The sequence below is a fragment of the Emericellopsis atlantica genome, assembly GCF_019669845.1.
Source record: "Emericellopsis atlantica unplaced genomic scaffold F5Z01scaffold_8, whole genome shotgun sequence".
Taxonomy (NCBI): domain Eukaryota; kingdom Fungi; phylum Ascomycota; class Sordariomycetes; order Hypocreales; family Bionectriaceae; genus Emericellopsis; species Emericellopsis atlantica.
The window spans coordinates 829,731-846,746 of record NW_025764710.1 but is presented as its reverse complement, the minus strand read 5'-3'; the positions used below and the strand labels follow the sequence as shown (position 1 = coordinate 846,746).

Sequence of the window (17,016 nt, the reverse complement as noted above, 5' to 3'; positions counted from 1 at the left end):
TGTAAGGTTGTAAGTCGGTAGCCAAAAAGCCACATGGTCAACCCAACCGCCCAGATATTGTTACAAGCCATGATAAGGCCTCCTGTGCGCCTTTGTAAAGGACCCCAAACCGTTGACGCCAGCCAAATGCTTCAAAATGCAAATAACTCCGTTGCCCCAAAGATTGGCCCTATCAGCCAATACCAGCCCCGAACCCCTTTTCCCTTTTCCCTGGACGATCCGCATTCCGCAGGCAACCACCATACAGAATCGCCGGTATCTCGCATGACCACCCCAGAAATCATGTCGCCATCTGGCCGACAACGCGAGATAAGAATCTTGGTGGTTGTGGGGGGATCTTATCGACGCCCATCTTCTTGCGAGGCCTGAGTGGGCAGTCACCACCGCAGCTTGGGCAGCGAAGCACCTGGTGCTTCGACCACACCCTAAGACACGAACATATCCATAGATCTCTGCCCGTCCGCGTTGTCAAACTGTCGGAAGCCACATGTAGGCCTGCGCGGACACCGCATTCAATACAGAACCGGCGCAAGGAGACGAGGGTATCTGCCTGGGTTGGCTGTCGGTCCCGTACAGGACGGCCCAGGCGGTCGATGTAGGCCGTTTGGGACTGCAACGCATCAAAGCAGTCTGGCGATCGTACTTTGAAGCAAATGTAGCACTCAAAGTTGCCGGGATGGTATTCTTGTCCCTTCTCGCTCGGCCGATGTTGGGGAAAGTCTTTGGCCGCACGCATGACGAACTGCAACTTGTCTAGCGGATCCGCCATCGCTTGAGGATTTACAGTGTGGTTGAAGAAGCGATTTGTTGCCGATAGGTGAATGAGACTCTCGTAGTCAAGCTGCGATATGATCATGCGCTGAAGCTCCGCCGGAAGCTCAAGTAAGGAAGGGCCCATTTTCTTGGATGTAGGCATTTGATGTTGTGGGTGGATGGTTGGTCGTGGCTACAAACTAATACAGGAATGGTTCCGAGCACTGGCTGGCAGCAAGCTCGCGGCTGGGCCACGATTGATGTTATATAACGTTACGGTACCGCCCTACCGAGCTGTCAAGCTCGATCGACCAGGGTCGACGCGTGCCAGTGCTGAGCACCAGCGTGGAATTCCGGCCGGGGAGCTGATCCGGACGTCTGGGATGGACAGGGTTCGGCAGTCAACAAGGGGGATGAATTGTGCGCACGAGGCACCTGTTCGCCTGTCGAGGTCCCGACTCGATAGGCGTATGCAAGCCAAGGTGGAAAGGAGAGGCAACTGTTAAGCGCGAGTGATTGATTGGAAGTGGTCGTATGGCAGCCAAGGGAGGTAGGTTTGTTGGAATGCTCACTTATTAGTATACGGTATGAGAAGGGCAGCATTGGGGAAACACACGGCTGCACAACCTTCATCAACAGGAATCAGGGCAGCAAGAGACATCTTGCTTGCCTTGCATACACGTCGGTATGCGCATGGGTCTTCTCAGCTCATAGACGTTCTTATGCACGCTGTGATTATAAGGGCTGCAACATCACCACATCGAGGTCTTTTATGCCCGCGTTTCATCGGGAGATGAGACAAAATTAGCACGCCTCGAGAACCATCAAGGCCGTCGATTCTCAAAGCCACTCAGCGCAAGGCAACAGCAGGGCGGCTGCGGTTTTAGACTCGGTACAGATGCTTGCAAGCTTCCCGGTGAGCTCTGCGAGTGGGAATCTTGTGGATGGCGCTTTTGAGTTTGTCATTCCACGTAGCAAGCCCCCTGGACGTCGAAAGTGATGCGCGTGATTGATTCATCAAGAAAATATGGACCAGTTGTGGGGAGCAGACATGGTAAGACATTGTGCGACCCTGCATCGCAAAGCGATTACGGCCCACGGGTTTAGTGTTCAGACAAACGTCGGGTCGGCGGACAACATGCGGCAACGGCGATGAATCCCTCAGGTGAAAAGAAACGAGAAGTCATGGTGACTTGGAGAGCAGACGCCAGTGGGTCATCACTCTAATGAACAAACTGAAGCCAGGGGCTTAGGTGAAGAACTAGCCGCAGGTCGGCCAAAGCTCGCGAGGGAGCTCTTTTCCTCCACAGCAGATTGATTCCGAAATCTGAGGAGGAAGGAGTCTGCCTCAGCGAACTTATGAGGGAGTGCCTGGCCGTTGGCAATCAACCAATTCACTACTGACAGCTCGTCAAGGTCGCCACTGTTGGTGACTGCCATCACCGTGCCAGATGTGAGAGAGAGTCCAGTGTGCGGAAGCAAGATTCCTCGATTGCCTTTGGAATCCTTTCTTCGCTTGTCATTACGTAGTTGCAGGCGTGATGTTGAAGCATCGCCACTCCTGCTTCACAGCTCGTCAGCTCCCCATGGCTGACCCTCGTCAATAGCTTGCTGATCGTCGTGTGTAATTTTCTTTAAAGACCGCCAAGTTGCGGTGGATCGGCAGAAGGGGTCTTTGTTAATGAACAAGTCCGACGGCTTGTTCCAATGTTCCCACGCTTGATTGGTGATGCTAAACGCCGATTTGAAAGATCCTTGCCCTCTCCAACTTGTCAGAACGATGACGAGTCACGCGGCGCGGTACCTGTCCCTACGTCCCACAACCTGCGATTCGTGTTCTGTAACTAAGGTACCTACAGACCACAGTACTCCGTGTGCAATCTGCAAGTACCTTTAATGATGCACAGCCCCAAGCCCAATTAGCGGCTAGTGTACGTAATATGCAGGGGTCGTCCCTCCCTTCGAGTTTTGGAACTCGAAGCCAACGGCGCGGCTATGATAATTAGCCCATTTATTATCCGCAAATGGGGAAATACGTATCGTCAATGTCCAAGCGTGCTCACAGTTGTGGAACTTGTGGTTGGTCAATTTGTTGGTCTCCTGTCGCTGGAGCACCTGCCTGTGTGCTCGCCGTCCTGTAGGGAACGGGCGATGAGACGAGACGATGTCAGTTGGATCGTGAATAATTAATAACCACTGCTTTCAGTTTCAGTCACCGTTGGGGCCGAGACACCAGGATTCATTATTCATCATTCTTGTGACCCGATTTAAACGGCAAGAGCAGACTAATAAATCTCTAAACGACTGATTCGAAGAACAATGTCAAGTTGAAACCTTTCTGCGCTGCGTCATGGCAATGAGAGCAAGCCAAGATCATCTTGGTGGGTGCGTGCGACTTCAACCTGACGTTGTATTGCTCCTGACTGCGATAAGCCTCCAGACGTCGTCGTCTATTGCGGCACTTGGCATGCTATGATACAATCGTGGTCACTCATACTGGAGGCACTTCCCCCAATGAAATACTCAGGAAGTGTATCTGTGTGTGAGTGTGACGCACAAAGCCGTCCTGGCGTCATCAGGTTAGGCAGAAGAAGCTCCCTAAATTTGGCAGTCGCGCGCCAATGGCCCGTTCCAAAAGTCCAGTAGGCACGTCCCGGGCCATTCATTGTTCTTGCCCCTGGCTAACCAAGCCTCAGTGGGCAGCCAGAACCAATGAGATCGCCGCCATCCCTGGCCAAGATTCATTCACTGCCACTCTTTGTCGCCTCAACTTCAACGCCTGGCGTTTCGAAAGTCGCTGCTTCATGCTCACAAAGACCACCCGCATCTCGTTTCCCCAGAACTCATAGTTCAAATTGATCAAGTGCACTCTTCCATATCAATCGTTTCACCGCGTTACTCGAATTACAAGACCGGCGTAGAACGATGGGTGTTTTCGAAGAGGCAAAGTGCGCTGAAGCGCCTGCTACTACTCCGAGCGACGCGGGCGTCGCTGGTACTGGTGTTTGTGGCCTGTATTCATTTCGTGTGCTGCCATGGAAGCTGACCTTGAAACCAGATCCTGTTATCTTTCATGATCACGGCTTTCTTGGCCACCATCCTCTCATTGTCCGTGATCGCCTCCGAATTCCGAGGCAAATCCACCAACATTCGCCGCAAGTTGCTCGATGGCTACAGCGATTCCCAACTTGTGCAGGGTATCGGTATTCAGAGTATGTCCAGGTCGTGGCTCGTTCGAGGTTGTATGACTAACTGCGAACTCTAGGTGTTGGCCTGGCGAAAATGAACACAATGGTGCCTTACCACTTCTTCCTCATATGGATGCTCTCGTTATTGTCCATGGCGACCCACAACGCCACTCTCTTGGCACTCGTACACGACTATCGTCGCGACTGGGTTGTGAGATGGCTGCGGCAGTTCCTCATGTTTGTGAACCTCGCCTTGTCCTGCGTCTGCGGCATCTTCATCCTCCAGGCTGTCGCAAAGGGTCTTGATGATCAGACTTTGCCAATCGCCTGCGTCTGGGAGGTAGGCGGGAATGGGGCTCCGTCCAACGCAGGGCTATCCTACGTTGGCACCATTGTCGTCATAGTGGGCAACTGCGCTGTCTTTGCCCTGGCAACATGGTACCTTCACAGCGCAAGGCAGAGATTTTTCAAGATCATCCAAGGCGTTGGAATTTTCTTAATGGCGGCCATTGCCATTGGGGCTGCCGTTCGCATCATACTTCTATCTCAGGCCTTTGGGAATCCTTCAGTTGAGCTGGATGACCAAGGCGAGAAGGAGTGGAGTTTTGGGCAGCTCTTGTCCATGCTGTTATTAGTTCTTCCATTGGTATCGGTGGTTGAGATCTATCGTGGAGAGATGACACTTACATCGACCGTCAAGGAGCAGCGTGGCCGCGTTCTTGACAACGAGATGCAAACGTTCCTGAAGTGAGGATCGAACCGAGCCAAGCACCTGCCACCCCGAGTTGTTGAATGTGTTATATTGAGGCTCACGGCCTCTGCTGGCGGCCACACTTGTGGGGGGTCCTTCTACTTTGGCCTTTGCTGTGGTTGGCACATATACGAGGGACGCAATCAAGCGGGTAAGCCGGTGGGATAGGTCAGTCCAGATCTATTATGTCGTTGTATGTACTGATCGGATCTAGCCAAAGTGCTTGAGCACGGTTTGCGCAAAGGATTCACCCTGAATCTCAGCAATCTCGAGCTCGCGTGCCGAGGGCTGACGGCTACCATCAGCAGCCGAAAAGGTACCAGCACCCCAGGCACTACCGCCGTGCACCTCGCTCAAATCGGACATCAGGCCAAATGCCTTGGTGTAGCCAAAGGGAACATAGATGATACCGTGGTGGGCAAGGGTGGACATGGCAGCCAGGCATGTGGACTCTTGGCCGCCACCAAGAGTGCCAGTGGAAACGAAGAGACCAGCCATCTTGCCGTAGAAGCCACCGGCCGCCCACTGCTTGCCGGTCTTGTCCCAGAAGGTCTAGGAAAGGTCAGCATTTCAGCACAGCCTCGGTACTGGGCTAATGTGCTCTTACCTTCCACTGAGCAGGGAAGTTGCCGTAACGGGTCGGGATACCGATGAGCATCGCGTCGTACTGCTCAAGAGTTGCCGGATCCTCCAAGACCGTCACGTCAGCCTTGGGAGGTGCATGCATCTTGCCCAGAACATCCTCGGAGAGAGTTTCCGGAACCTGGAAGAGGTCGACGGTCACGCCGGCCTTCTCAGCACCCTTCTTCTCAGCCTCGGCCAACGTCTTAACGTGGCCGTACATGGAGTACTGTTTGATGCGTCAGCGACAACCGATCGAGTCCCTGATTCAGTCTGGGGTTGCGCACGTATACAATAGCAATCTTGGGAGCCATGATGTTGGTTACTTGGGTGGGTTCAGGTTGATAGATGAGGGGGCAGGACGAATTGAATTGTGTGTCTGGAGTTGCGAATTGAGATGAGGTCAACGAAAAGCTCTTGGTGGGAGAGGTAAGAGGCTCTCTTGGGCTTTATATAGAGATTCTAGCGCAGCCCGGGGCCGCATTCCGGAATGTACGCATGCTCCAGCAGCCACCTCACCAAGCCGCAAGAAGAACGGATAGTCAGGAATGCCTAATCATTCATCATCACGGACTCCGCTCGTTACCGCTCTACGACCCCACCCGACCGCGCCGAGTCGTGCGAATTGAGTTTCTGAGGGCTTGGGTCTATTGGGCTAGTAGAAGGTGTCTAGCATCGCATCAAGCCGATGCCTCGCACCAGTCTAGGCGCGTGTCCTGTCTGCACGGTTCCCCACTGACAATGCCGGACAGCCACTTAGGTGGCTTGCCGCCGAAGTCCCGGTGCTTAGTAGAAGCTGAAGAATCAATCTGGAAACGAGACACAGTTGGCATCTTCGTTGATCATTGATTCATTACCTGAGCCTGACAAACGTGCTGTCAACCCCCACCTGCGTCACCACTTAACCGTTACGTCACCAACATTACTGGTCTAACGGTTCACAGTGGCGGGGTAAGTGCTAGGCGGTGGATAAGCCGATAAGGTGCTAACACTGCGGGTGTCTCCCACCGGGCCGCCATATCGAGATCATTGGCGGCAGCAAGGCCCAAAATCTACCAATGCATCGTACCAGTGCAATGATGCGGTGTCGATTCTCGTGCGGTCTCTCAAAGATGACAGGGACCACAGGGTACACTCGCGTCCAGCCATCGCGCTACCGTGCATGCTCTACGTACTGATCTTATACGTTACCGCCAATGCATGGCTTGCAATAGTGAGAACATCTACACGGTTCGCAATGTATTTCTGTTAGAAGGACATAACACTGGATATATGACTATACGTGAACTCTGTTGCCCCTTGCGTCTCCTTTCAATGAAGCTGAAATCACTCCCATACACCATGTCCCTAACACCTCGCTATTGTATCATTGTACGGAGAGAAACATTATACGAGAAGACCCGCGTGCCGGTCATCCAGGAGACTTGATCTGGTCTCTACCTCCCGGGCTGGCGTTCGGAGGTCTCTTGCCTCGAATCGTCCACTTCAGGCTGAGGAATGGCGCTTGACGGCTCGATCCGAATCTCGGGAAGCCGCCCTATCCTCAGACTGGGCAGTTGAGGTGCGCCGCCAACTCCACGACCTGTGCTCATCCTTGATGACTGGCGACCGGCGGTGTCTACGTCGTCTGCAGATGCCTGTCCGCTGCTGTAAGTGCGCTGCGAGTCTGAACGATGGGGTCCTGGGTAGTCTGGAGGTGGCCCATGCGTCGCGTCCCGCGCATGCTCCAGGCTACTGTGATCATCGTCGTTGAGTGAGACATCTTCGTATTCGGGCGGGGGCATGTTCTCATTGGCCACATCAGATTCTTCAATGTCTGGACTAGAGCCTGCTCGCAGTGTAGATAGGCCTGAGCCGGCACGGGGACGGCTCAGTGCTGGTGATGGGAAGTCGCCGTCGAAGCTACCAATTGACGACGCGCTGCGCCCTCGCTGATGAGATAGCGGCGATTCGGCCCCTGGGCGATTCAAGTGACCCATATCTGCTGGATCTGACAACAAACCCATCCGTTCGCTCTCCTGACTGCTGGCCCGGATTCGCGTACCGTCATGACGAGCAACACCGAGATCCGCGTACGACACACTGGAGGTAGATCGTTGTCGGTTCTCCTTGGCATGATCAATGTCTCGGCGGAGCTCATCGACCAAGCTCTGGTGACTGTTGCTGGCGATTCGTGCTCGGCTGCGCAGTTCCGCCAGCGTTGCCGAGTCGTTCCTCTGCTGGGCTTCGCGTCGTAATCGTCGCATCTCGTCTCGGTCTGCATGTTGTTGTCGCCTCGTCTCTCGGAGCTGATAGAGTGCATTCATCTCCTGCTCGCGTAGAGCCTCTTCATCCTGCTCGGTGGGGAAGTCGACAACCACGTCCACGCCATCCCGCTCGCCTTCCCGGCCAATGACTTGCTCCGTGTGTGAAGCGGCTTGGCTGTAGGCGGGGAGGGTGAGAACCGATCTGATTGAAGTGTTTCGGTCGACTGTTGCCCCAGCCGTACCCCCACTCCGGTTCGCCCGACCCTGTGATCCTCGTTCGTTGTTGCGGTTCGCCCGGGTCGATGTCGGATTCAGCTCGGCGCTTTCGCCACCGTGCGCGGTTTGATAGCGACTGCCTTTTGATTTGAAGGGGTTCAGCCTCGTCCAACGATTCGTGGATTGATGTGTTTGTCCCGTGGCACGGTGCTGCTTCTTCCTGCGTTTGGTCCACAGGGCCACCGCCGCGATGACCACGAGGACGAAGATAATCACGGCAATTACCTGGTCAGAAGACAACGTTAGGACCTCATGACAAATGGTTCAGATGCGGCGTGAACGTACAATGAAAGTAACACTCCTGTCTGGACCTTTCTCAGCTCGAGAAACTAGGTGCATCGCAGCAGGCGACCCAGCGAGCGCTCCCCAATCGCCAGGTAACCGCCCATGAAGATGCATGGTGCCTGCGCTGGCCCGATGCAAACATGCAATGTGAGATTTTTCTCCTGGGTTTCCGACAAAGCGAACTCGTCGTGGTCAACAAGTCAACGACGCTCGGTAGCGCCAGGGCCGTGTCAGGATTTTGGGTCACTGGGTGTAGTCAGTGGACGTTTTGGGCGGCGGCTATGGTCAAGGCTTTGCGACGCAAGGACAGCAGACGTGTCTGTGAGCCTGTCCTGAAAGTCAGGAACGGATCGCCGTGAATAATAACAAGTGACCGTCTGTATCGCGATCCAAATTGAGAGGGCAGAGGCTGAGCGCAAGCCGCCGCACGGCTTGCATGGGCGCTGATGCTCTTACTGTACGGAGTATCCGGGGCAGAGTTGAGGCTGGGGCCAGGCTCGGGCACTAACAATGCCCACTTCACCACCGCACTGACGTGGACAATGACGGTCTGGACCAGGGATTAATGGCCAGGGACTGGACTCCATGTCGCTCGGGGAGCAGCGCAGCAGGTGGAGCACAGGTGTAGCGATACGAGCTCGAATGCACGGAAAGACCGGGTCAGGGCAAGCCATTGATGGCAGAACTGAATAGAAGCACCCGACGGTGCACTATGCGGTAACGTACCTAAGTACATAGGGTACACTGGGAAAGGCAACAGACAGATTGCTATCCCATTTGGGAGTTGCCTTGAATTTTGGCAATTGTCGACAATGTAATGTCTGAAGTCGCCATCCTTGTAACGATGAGAGAAGGCAGGCCTTTGTTGGTTCGCGAGATTGAAGACTATCTATCGTCCACTGTACGACCGGCGCAATTATTAGTGCACTGCAGCTGGATTCTCGTCTTAGCCAATCAATTAATATTAATTAATCGTTCACTTGCGTATCATTCGCAAACAAAGGTTATGCGCTGTGAGCCACGGTCCACGGATTCACGGCCGTCGTTGGTGTCTCAGACCCTGCACGACGGTCGCCCCACGATATCCCGAGCTCAATATGTAGAACATGCTGCTGCCCCAATATCCTAATCTGGCAGCCATCCATTGCCCAGGGAATGACCTCGTGCTTCAACCACGAGCTCGGCGCTGATGTCAGCCAAAATCGATGCGATGAAGCTCCTGAATTGAAATGGAAGAAATTGTATCGTTCAGAGCAGAGATAATAACAAGACTCAAGAGCGCACAGCACCCCTGAGCTTAAAGTCCCTGAGAGGCTGAGACCAGACCCCTGGGCCCTATGCGGAGCATGCTCTCCACTTAGCACAAGACGGAGCAAGGTACCCTTACTGGCCGATAATAAATGTGATGCCGCGGTTTACTTGTATTAGGTTTGTGAGAATCAACACAGCACAAGGATTGACGCTCAGGAAAGCCAGAGAAAAGACTTCTGGCGGGAATTGACGACCAAAAAAACATCGCTCAAATCCCGAAGCTTGGCTTGGCTAACTACTTCATGCTGTCAAAGTTGGACTGTCAGTCTCAAACGCCGGCTTCCATCTGGCTGGCATGCCAAGCCAGAACGAACGACAACCTCCCCACGTTGTCCAGGTGCCCACTCTGAGTTCACGAGTATGATCTCCGTTGCGACTCTCCACTCCGCATTCATCTGTTCCAAAGTACGGATATCACGCTATGTAGCTCGTTGGTGAAGCAAGCAGCTCAAAACCCAGTGACCCGGATCACCAAGCATCCTCTAACCAAACTTCTTCTCAAATTTCTTGAACATCCCAGATACCCCCTTCTCCAATCTCGCAGTGTTCTCCTCCAATTTGCTGCGCGGCTCCGGCTTTTGGAACCCATATTGTGCTGTTTGAGCGGCAATCGTCGCCTCAGACTCTGTCGGCCGATAGGCTTGTTGATGTATCGAGTAGGCAGGGTCGGCGGGACGCTGTTGCCCGGCCTGGTTGTAAGAGAAGTTCGAATAACCTCCTGGCGGAGGCCCAGGGAGCCCGGGGTTCGCAGCGGGGGGTGTTGGCTGCTGCGGCGGCTGCTGTATGTGTTGTTGCAGAGGGGGCTGCGATTGGGGAGGCGGAGGAGGCATGCCGGCACCGGGCGCACCAGGAAAACCGGCGCCATAGGGGCTCGACAAGCCAGGCGAAGGCATTCCAGCGTTCACCGGCATCGTGGCAGCACGTTGGATCCCAGGATGATGAGAAGCCCCGAATTGCGGGGGCGGAGCTCCCGGGCTGCCCAAGGCAGGAGGTAAACCGGGGCTTGCGATGCCTGGAGGGAATTGGGCCTGAGGAGGATATCCCGGAGTGAAAGGCTGCTTATGGTAATCATACGCTACAGCCACAGCGAGTGGGTTGAGAGGATCCTCATCTGGTGGCGGTGTCTTTTCTCGATGGCGGATAGCCTCGGGAGCAGCTGGGGCCGCCGGATTGTAAGCCATTGGGACGAAGCTCGCCGGCTGAGCGGGAGCCGCGGTTTCGGGTGGTGGAGGCGGTGGTGGGATGGCCCCGGCTTGCGAGCCTGGCTGCGACGACAGGTGTGATGCGCTGTACTGCGGGTCAGAGATCGCCGCATCCTCCAGTTTCTGGACCACATGGCTCATGGCGGGAGCTTGTTGTGGTGGAGGGCCCGGTTCGTCCAGTATCTCGACCTGACCAGGGGGGAGTACTCTCCTGACTCCATTGACGAATTGCAGAGCATCTTGTTGAGTCCAGAAGTAGACATCAAGGGAGTGGAGTTTGTAGTGATACTTGTTTTCGTTGCGAGGGTCGTACGTCGGAAGATGCCATTCGTTCTGGTCAACGGCGTCCGCAACTGTCAATGACACCATGCAATGCTGCTTATAGGAGTATCGCACACGCGCCTGGTCGAGGACTGATTATCAACGTTAGCCTCAAGCCGCTACGGACGAGTGAAGAGACTGACATCCATCGAACGCATCTTGGTCTTCTGTCCCAGGATTATTCGCAACCTCAATGCGACATCTGCGATCGTTCGCATTCTCAAATAAATACACGTACGAGCCTTTGTCGAAGCGATGATGACGTGGTTTTACTTCGGCTGGCGAGTAGTAGTAATGGATGTCGCCGAACCTGCGGTCATCAGACTTGGTCCTTCTATCAGTCCAGCGACAACGTACAGTGTAGCAACATTCTCCTCGCCTGGTCTAGCCGCCATCGTAGCGAGCACCAGTCCTATGGTACGAAGCTAACTGCGGCTTGGAGCAAGGATTGCAATTTGGCGCAAGTCAAGACGTCGTGCCGGATCTCAGCCTCGTGTTGCACAGGGAGAAGCAGGAAACCCAGCAGAATAGGAGGACAACTCGACCTCAGCTTGAGTTTTGTAACCGCTCGCAGCAAGAAGCCACCACGCGGCAGTAGAGCCGATCAGCGCATCCTTGTGCGCCATGCTTCTCGTCACCACATGCATTTCAGGCGTAGCAGTGGTCGTCGTCGGCGCTTAGCAGCTGCGGGGAGCCTGGCGAAGAGCCAATGAAGTCGCCCGGGATACTGCACAGCTTGAGGGGTCTGTATTCGGATGGCTTGGCGTGAGAGGGTCCAAACCGCGCACGTGATTTCGCGTGTCGGACGCAAGGCACAGAACGCGCCGCGCGGTATTTGTGAGGAGACTACGTATCGGCTTCACGCAGCAATTTCGACAGTGAACTGTGAAGAGCAGTGTGCGACCATCAGAACGGGCGTCATGAGGCTCATACATGAGAAGAGCTGGACGAATCGCCTGGAACGCCGTTGCGCATCGCGATGTCGACCGACAATCCACCAGATTCCCCAAACGCATCCGATGACTCACCACAAGATAATGAATCCAGAACGCTGAAATATTCCTTGCTCGGCCCTTCGCTTACCAAAGCTGGGCAAGACAAGGTCGATCAGAGCAAAGTCTCAGAGATTATTTACAACGCCTCCAAGGGCTCCAAGTTCTTCAATCGCGAGGAGGTCAAAGACAAAGTCCTCACCCGCAAAATTCAGCAGATCCTCGCACGGAAGCGCCAGCTTGACAAGCGGGATCTCAGTCGAAATCTACACAATGGTGATCGCCTCATTACGGAACTGGAAGTTGCCCGCGATCTGACGCAACATGTCGTTCACGTCGACTGCGACGCCTTCTATGCTGCGGTGGAGCAACTCGAGAGACCAGAGCTCAAGGAACTGCCGTTTGCTGTGGGAGGGGGCGTTTTGACGACATGCAACTACATTGCGCGTCAGTTTGGTTGTCGGTCGGGCATGGCTGGCTTTGTCGCCAAGAAGCTCTGTCCGGAACTTGTGTTCATCAAACCCAATTTCCAAAAGTACACTGCCAAGGCACATGAAGTATGCGAGGTTCTTGCCGACTATGACCCACGATTCGAGAGTGCCAGCATCGACGAGGCCTACCTCAACATCACGGAATATTGCCACGAGAAAGGCATGGATCCTGCCGATGCCGTTGATCAGATGCGCCGAGAGATCCATCAGAAGACCAACATCACGGTGTCAGCTGGCATCGCGGCGAATGCCAAACTGGCCAAAATATGTTCGAATATGAACAAGCCCAACGGACAATATGTTCTACCGAGCGATCGCAACGCAATCATGTCATTCATGCGCACTCTACCAACGCGGAAAGTCAACGGCATCGGCCGGGTTCTCGAACGAGAACTGCAGGCGATAGGCGTCAAGACCTGCGGTGACATCTATGAATACAGACAGTATCTCGCTCAGTTGTTTGGTGAGAAGACTTACGAGTTTCTAATTAATTGTTACCTGGGCCTGGGTCGAACCAGGATTCAACCAGCAGAAGATTACGAACGGAAGAGTGTTGGCACCGAGAGCACGTTCAGTGAGATGTCGGATCCTGAGAAGTTGAAGGAAAAACTACGCTGGACCGCAGATGAATTGGAGAAGGACATGAAGAGGGCCGAGGTCAAGGGGCGAACGCTGTGCCTCAAGGTCAAGCTCCATACGTTTGAGGTCTACACACGACAGGTGGTCACACCCAGGGCGATCTGCGTGGCGGATGACCTCTACAATTTCGGATTGCCCATGCTCACAAAGCTCCAGCAAGAGATGCCACAGATGCGACTGCGCTTGATGGGTCTCCGCTGCACACACCTCGTCAGCACAAAGAAGCCCGACACAATGGCTTTCTTCGGTTTCAGGCAGAGAAGTGAAGGGTCCCCAGGCACAGGTGACATCGGCGGTCAGAAGCGGAAAGCAAGCGAGGTTCTGGAACAAGATGCGTGGGAAGAGTGGCCTGAAGATGAGCTGCGAGCTCACCAGGAACAGAGCATGTTAGACGACATGTTTCCAGATGAGGGGTGTGCACCCGAGGCAGGTGAAGCATCCTTCGGACGACACGGCAAGGAGATTGCACCAAATCCCACGAAAGACCAGCCTGCGTCTGATGTGGAGGAATGGTGGGACTGTCCCATTTGCGCCCGTCCACAGGCTGCCGAAGAGAAGGCTTTCAACGAGCACATTGACCTCTGCCTGTCGCGCCAGACCATACGAGATGCGGTCCAGGAGGATGAACCGGCGCGGCAACGATCCAGTTCCCACGAGAACAAGAAGCTCAAAACGGCAGAGAGGAAGCGAGGTCGATCGACGGGGCCGGACCCTAAGCAGCGCAAGCTGTTCTTCGGGTAGCCTACTGCATAAGAAATGAGAAATGACTAAATTCTATTGTACAGAGCACCTCTGTGATCATGCTATCTAACTGGAAGCCTGTATGTCCCCAACACCTTGCGCTTATTAGGTAAACTATCGGTTGCAATTTCTCCTCCCAAAATGACTTGTAACTCGTTCGACAACTCCACCACAGATATGTGCATGGAACACGACATGTCTCTATTCCTCTTGACCCATCATGCGGTGCATAGTCTTGGTACGCCGGATTTTGGTGTCTTCTTCCTCCTCCTTGCGAAGCTGGTCGCCCGGTAGCCGGACGGCGCGATCGATCGCAACGGGGAGGCCTCTGTGTCTACCCCTGAGCATGACGAGCACCAGCACAATCTTGCTGCCCTTGTGCAACCCCCCAGAGAAGCTGAAAGCGTCATTGGGTAGGCCAATCGACAGGCCAACACACGCATAGGCCGAAGTGGCCTCGAACAGGATGTTGAAGACGCTGAAGGTGGTGGGGTCTCTCAGGAAGTGATCCGTTTCGATGATGACGATGATGAGGATGGCAAGCACCAGCCACCACAGGTCGTGCGCCAATTGGCCCCGAATCTGCTGTCCGATAAACGAGATGCGACTCGTGTCGTCCTCGCTCTTGACCGGGCGTGCAACGCCGACGCCTTGAAATGTGGCTGCCCTCCTCAGCTGCTGGCCAAGCACGGCGGCCGTGTTGCGTCTGCGAAGAGAGTGCTTCGGGTCCGGCTCCGGACCGGAGGACAGCGGGTTGGTATTTGTCAAGTTTTCCTGCTCCTTGATAGCCTCGTCCTCGTTGTCGTAGATGCCCAAGGACCGCTCTTCGTACACATTAGAGTTGCGCATCGTTATGACGACGGGATAGACCGAGATGTACATCATGATCAAGTACAGTACTTGCACGCCAACATACAATGCCGAGATGGATATGACGGCGAATCCGGCGGCTCGGACGGCTTGTCAAACGAAAGTTGTTAGCAGGCGATCGATCATGCATTGCGTGAAAATGAGCTTACATATCGCTTGGAACAGACCAGCCATGATTTTGTCTCCCACTGGTATCTTTTCCAGTTCCTGATTCCCTATATTCAGGATCTCAAAAGCAACCCAATCGATCAAATTGGTCACGAAGAGAACTCCCACAAGCCACCACGTAGCCCGCGCTGGAAACAGCGTCGTGTACACTCGACGCGGATATTTCAAGATAAACTCAAAGGTCTCTTTCCACGGGCCATGAACGTGTGGCGGGGACGTTAGCTGCAGGAACCTCAGCGTGCTCCAGAGACCCAGGCGTAGGAAAATTGGGTAGGCCGTGTTGCCTGCCAAGATGAGCAGCCCAATGACGAAGAGAACGAAGTATTGTGATTGGAATGGGACCACACTGTCATCGAGCAATGTGAAGCCACCGTTGTTGAAAGCCGACACCGAATAGAAAATTCCGGTCCACCACGGGTTCTGGCCGTTCGCTTGCGGGATCTCAGGGCTGCGTACGCCAATCCAACAAGCCAATGCAACAGCTCCCAAGAATTGAAACAGTATGGAGTATAAGGGCACAAAGACGGACAGTATCTTGAGGGCCCGGTACTCGCAACCGCCCAAGTGTTCGCGCTCCTCCTCGGATAGATCATAGAATTGAGCACTGCGGCTGACGTTGTGGTTCCCCAGGATCTTCTTCCAATGCATCAAAAAGTCTTCTGACTCGGCCGAGACCTCTGTGGTCGCGTTCGAGCCGCGCCTGATCAAGTTGTTCGGGGCGCCGGGTGTGGCATGGCTGCCATGCGAGTAGGCCAATGTGAGACCATGGCCGTTGTCATTAGGGGGTGACATCGGCTCAGCGTAGGAAATATGGTCACGCGGTCCATCGTGCGAAGCCTCGAGATCAGGCAGAGGACCAACGTCAACCTTTTCCAGGGATTGTTGGTCATGAGGTGGAATCGAATCGAGAGGGCCAGATATTGTCCTTTGAGACGAACTCTGGTTGAGGTCTGCAAACTCTTGTCCAAGATGGCGAGGCCCAAGAGCATGTGCCGGCGTGTGAGAACCAAGTTCCGACAGCTCTGGCTGTGTTCCGGCAGGGCCTCCGCTGGACTTGGATAGAGAAAGCATGTTGAGCAGATTGGGAGCTCTCCTGATGCCACGCGAGTTGATCTTCTTCAGTTCTCGGTGGCGTCTTCTCCGCTCCCTTTCTGTTTCGACAATGTCCTCAAACCTCCTTTCGAACGCTCGTTTGCGGACGAGAACGGTCCAGAAAGACACCCAGATGGGGCTGCCGATCATCAGGAGAAACCATAGTTGCACCTGCTGCCAAGTGGTCATCTCACTGAGGTTCCTTGTCGCCAGGCCGGTGTTGGTCAGTGCCGAGGTGACGAGGAACAAGCTGTCGACATAGTCGACACTGCCAAAGGGCCTAGAGGAGCCCCAGTAGATGAGTGAGGAGGCTGCCGTGACTGAGTTGAAGTATGCGTAATGGATCGTGATGTAATTGACGGGGGGCAACCAGGATCTGACAAATGCCAGCACTTGCCCTACCCTGGGGTTGTCCTCGAGCCACTCGAGCCAGCGAGTTCTCCATGAGTCAAACATGGCTTTTTTGCGGCCAATGATCGATTGGATTGAGGACGCAGAAGTTGATCACATGCCGGCTCTACTCATTGGGCGCAATAAGCTTAAATTGAAGGTTGAAAGTTGCGGTGAGTTGCGGGAAGCTGAGCTGGTAGGATCCGTTAACGAGAGGCAGTCGCTGAAGCTTGGATGCTGAGCGTGTTCGAATCTGCAGTGAAAAGAGAGCAGTTAAATCAGTAGTCATGAACAAAAGAGATGAACTCGAAAGAACAGAAGTGCAGCATCGCTAGAAGCACAGAGTCTGATGATAGATTGATGGTAAGGTATAAGATTCATCGAAAGTGGACAGGAGGCAGCCCATGTCCTCGCTGCAGGGCCCAGGCATGCCGCATAAAGTCAGGCACGCGTGCAAATGGTCAGTGCGGCCGATAAGGGATCCTGATTATAATTATGCAGTGCACAATACCCTGCTTGATGTGAAACCTGTGTCCTGACGGAACCAAGGCATCTCATGCCATCTGGCATTGAGGACGGCGACACAGGAACTTCGCAGGCTCACCCGTCTCTCCGTTAATATTGATTGATTGATTGATCTAGCAGAGACGTCAAAATCCAACTGAGTACATCACCTATC

At 54.2% G+C, this 17,016-nt stretch overlaps 7 protein-coding genes across 7 annotated transcripts; 2 read left to right on the top strand and 5 right to left on the bottom strand.

The window, feature by feature from the left end:
• Window positions 1-176: 176 nt before the first annotated feature.
• F5Z01DRAFT_541853 (uncharacterized protein) lies at window positions 177-987 on the bottom strand. Its single transcript, XM_046260538.1, has one exon. The coding sequence runs from the start codon at window positions 914-916 to the stop codon at window positions 281-283; it is 636 nt and encodes a 211-aa protein (XP_046120068.1). The 5' UTR covers window positions 917-987; the 3' UTR covers window positions 177-280.
• Window positions 988-3,549: 2,562 nt separating this feature from the next.
• On the top strand, window positions 3,550-4,764 carry F5Z01DRAFT_541817 (uncharacterized protein). Its single transcript, XM_046260537.1, has 3 exons — window positions 3,550-3,756; window positions 3,812-3,965; window positions 4,019-4,764. Exons 1-3 carry the CDS (start codon window positions 3,679-3,681, stop codon window positions 4,690-4,692), a joined length of 906 nt encoding a protein of 301 aa, XP_046120067.1. The 5' UTR covers window positions 3,550-3,678; the 3' UTR covers window positions 4,693-4,764.
• A 33-nt stretch (window positions 4,765-4,797) lies between these two features.
• On the bottom strand, window positions 4,798-5,719 carry F5Z01DRAFT_541346 (quinone oxidoreductase). Its single transcript, XM_046260535.1, has 3 exons — window positions 5,601-5,719; window positions 5,300-5,542; window positions 4,798-5,244 (listed from the first exon to the last, which is right to left on the bottom strand). The coding sequence occupies exons 1-3, from the start codon at window positions 5,625-5,627 to the stop codon at window positions 4,903-4,905; spliced, it is 612 nt and encodes a 203-aa protein (XP_046120066.1). The 5' UTR covers window positions 5,628-5,719; the 3' UTR covers window positions 4,798-4,902.
• An 805-nt stretch (window positions 5,720-6,524) lies between these two features.
• F5Z01DRAFT_541418 (uncharacterized protein) lies at window positions 6,525-8,585 on the bottom strand. Its single transcript, XM_046260536.1, has 2 exons — window positions 8,121-8,585; window positions 6,525-8,060 (listed from the first exon to the last, which is right to left on the bottom strand). The coding sequence occupies exons 1-2, from the start codon at window positions 8,232-8,234 to the stop codon at window positions 6,750-6,752; spliced, it is 1,425 nt and encodes a 474-aa protein (XP_046120065.1). The 5' UTR covers window positions 8,235-8,585; the 3' UTR covers window positions 6,525-6,749.
• A 1,328-nt stretch (window positions 8,586-9,913) lies between these two features.
• On the bottom strand, window positions 9,914-11,349 carry F5Z01DRAFT_635093 (uncharacterized protein; the record flags this gene model as incomplete). Its single annotated transcript, XM_046262123.1, has 3 exons — window positions 9,914-11,046; window positions 11,098-11,288; window positions 11,312-11,349. 3 exons carry the CDS (start codon window positions 11,347-11,349, stop codon window positions 9,914-9,916), a joined length of 1,362 nt encoding a protein of 453 aa, XP_046120064.1.
• Window positions 11,350-11,814: 465 nt separating this feature from the next.
• On the top strand, window positions 11,815-13,846 carry F5Z01DRAFT_651222 (uncharacterized protein). Its single transcript, XM_046263210.1, has one exon. It carries the CDS (start codon window positions 11,934-11,936, stop codon window positions 13,815-13,817), a length of 1,884 nt encoding a protein of 627 aa, XP_046120063.1. The 5' UTR covers window positions 11,815-11,933; the 3' UTR covers window positions 13,818-13,846.
• Window positions 13,847-16,725, bottom strand: F5Z01DRAFT_651220 (cation transport protein-domain-containing protein). Its single transcript, XM_046263209.1, has 2 exons — window positions 14,837-16,725; window positions 13,847-14,776 (listed from the first exon to the last, which is right to left on the bottom strand). Exons 1-2 carry the CDS (start codon window positions 16,401-16,403, stop codon window positions 14,019-14,021), a joined length of 2,325 nt encoding a protein of 774 aa, XP_046120062.1. The 5' UTR covers window positions 16,404-16,725; the 3' UTR covers window positions 13,847-14,018.
• Window positions 16,726-17,016: the final 291 nt, after the last annotated feature.

Bases quoted from the DNA above. Each gene is read 5' to 3' on its own strand.
- F5Z01DRAFT_541853 (XM_046260538.1), bottom strand. From the start codon at position 916: ATGCCTACATCCAAGAAAATGGGCCCTTCCTTACTTGAGCTTCCGGCG.
- F5Z01DRAFT_541817 (XM_046260537.1), top strand. From the start codon at position 3,679: ATGGGTGTTTTCGAAGAGGCAAAGTGCGCTGAAGCGCCTGCTACTACT. The intron at 3,757-3,811 runs GTTTGTGGCCTG...CCTTGAAACCAG, and splicing joins CGGGCGTCGCTGGTACTGGT to ATCCTGTTATCTTTCATGAT. The intron at 3,966-4,018 runs GTATGTCCAGGT...TGCGAACTCTAG, and splicing joins GCAGGGTATCGGTATTCAGA to GTGTTGGCCTGGCGAAAATG.
- F5Z01DRAFT_541346 (XM_046260535.1), bottom strand. From the start codon at position 5,627: ATGGCTCCCAAGATTGCTATTGTATAC. The intron at 5,543-5,600 runs GTGCGCAACCCC...CGCATCAAACAG, and splicing joins CCAAGATTGCTATTGTATAC to TACTCCATGTACGGCCACGT. The intron at 5,245-5,299 runs GTAAGAGCACAT...GACCTTTCCTAG, and splicing joins ACTTCCCTGCTCAGTGGAAG to ACCTTCTGGGACAAGACCGG.
- F5Z01DRAFT_541418 (XM_046260536.1), bottom strand. From the start codon at position 8,234: ATGCATCTTCATGGGCGGTTACCTGGCGATTGGGGAGCGCTCGCTGGG. The intron at 8,061-8,120 runs GTACGTTCACGC...TCTTCTGACCAG, and splicing joins ACAGGAGTGTTACTTTCATT to GTAATTGCCGTGATTATCTT.
- F5Z01DRAFT_651222 (XM_046263210.1), top strand. From the start codon at position 11,934: ATGTCGACCGACAATCCACCAGATTCCCCAAACGCATCCGATGACTCA.
- F5Z01DRAFT_651220 (XM_046263209.1), bottom strand. From the start codon at position 16,403: ATGTTTGACTCATGGAGAACTCGCTGGCTCGAGTGGCTCGAGGACAAC. The intron at 14,777-14,836 runs GTAAGCTCATTT...TCGTTTGACAAG, and splicing joins TGGTCTGTTCCAAGCGATAT to CCGTCCGAGCCGCCGGATTC.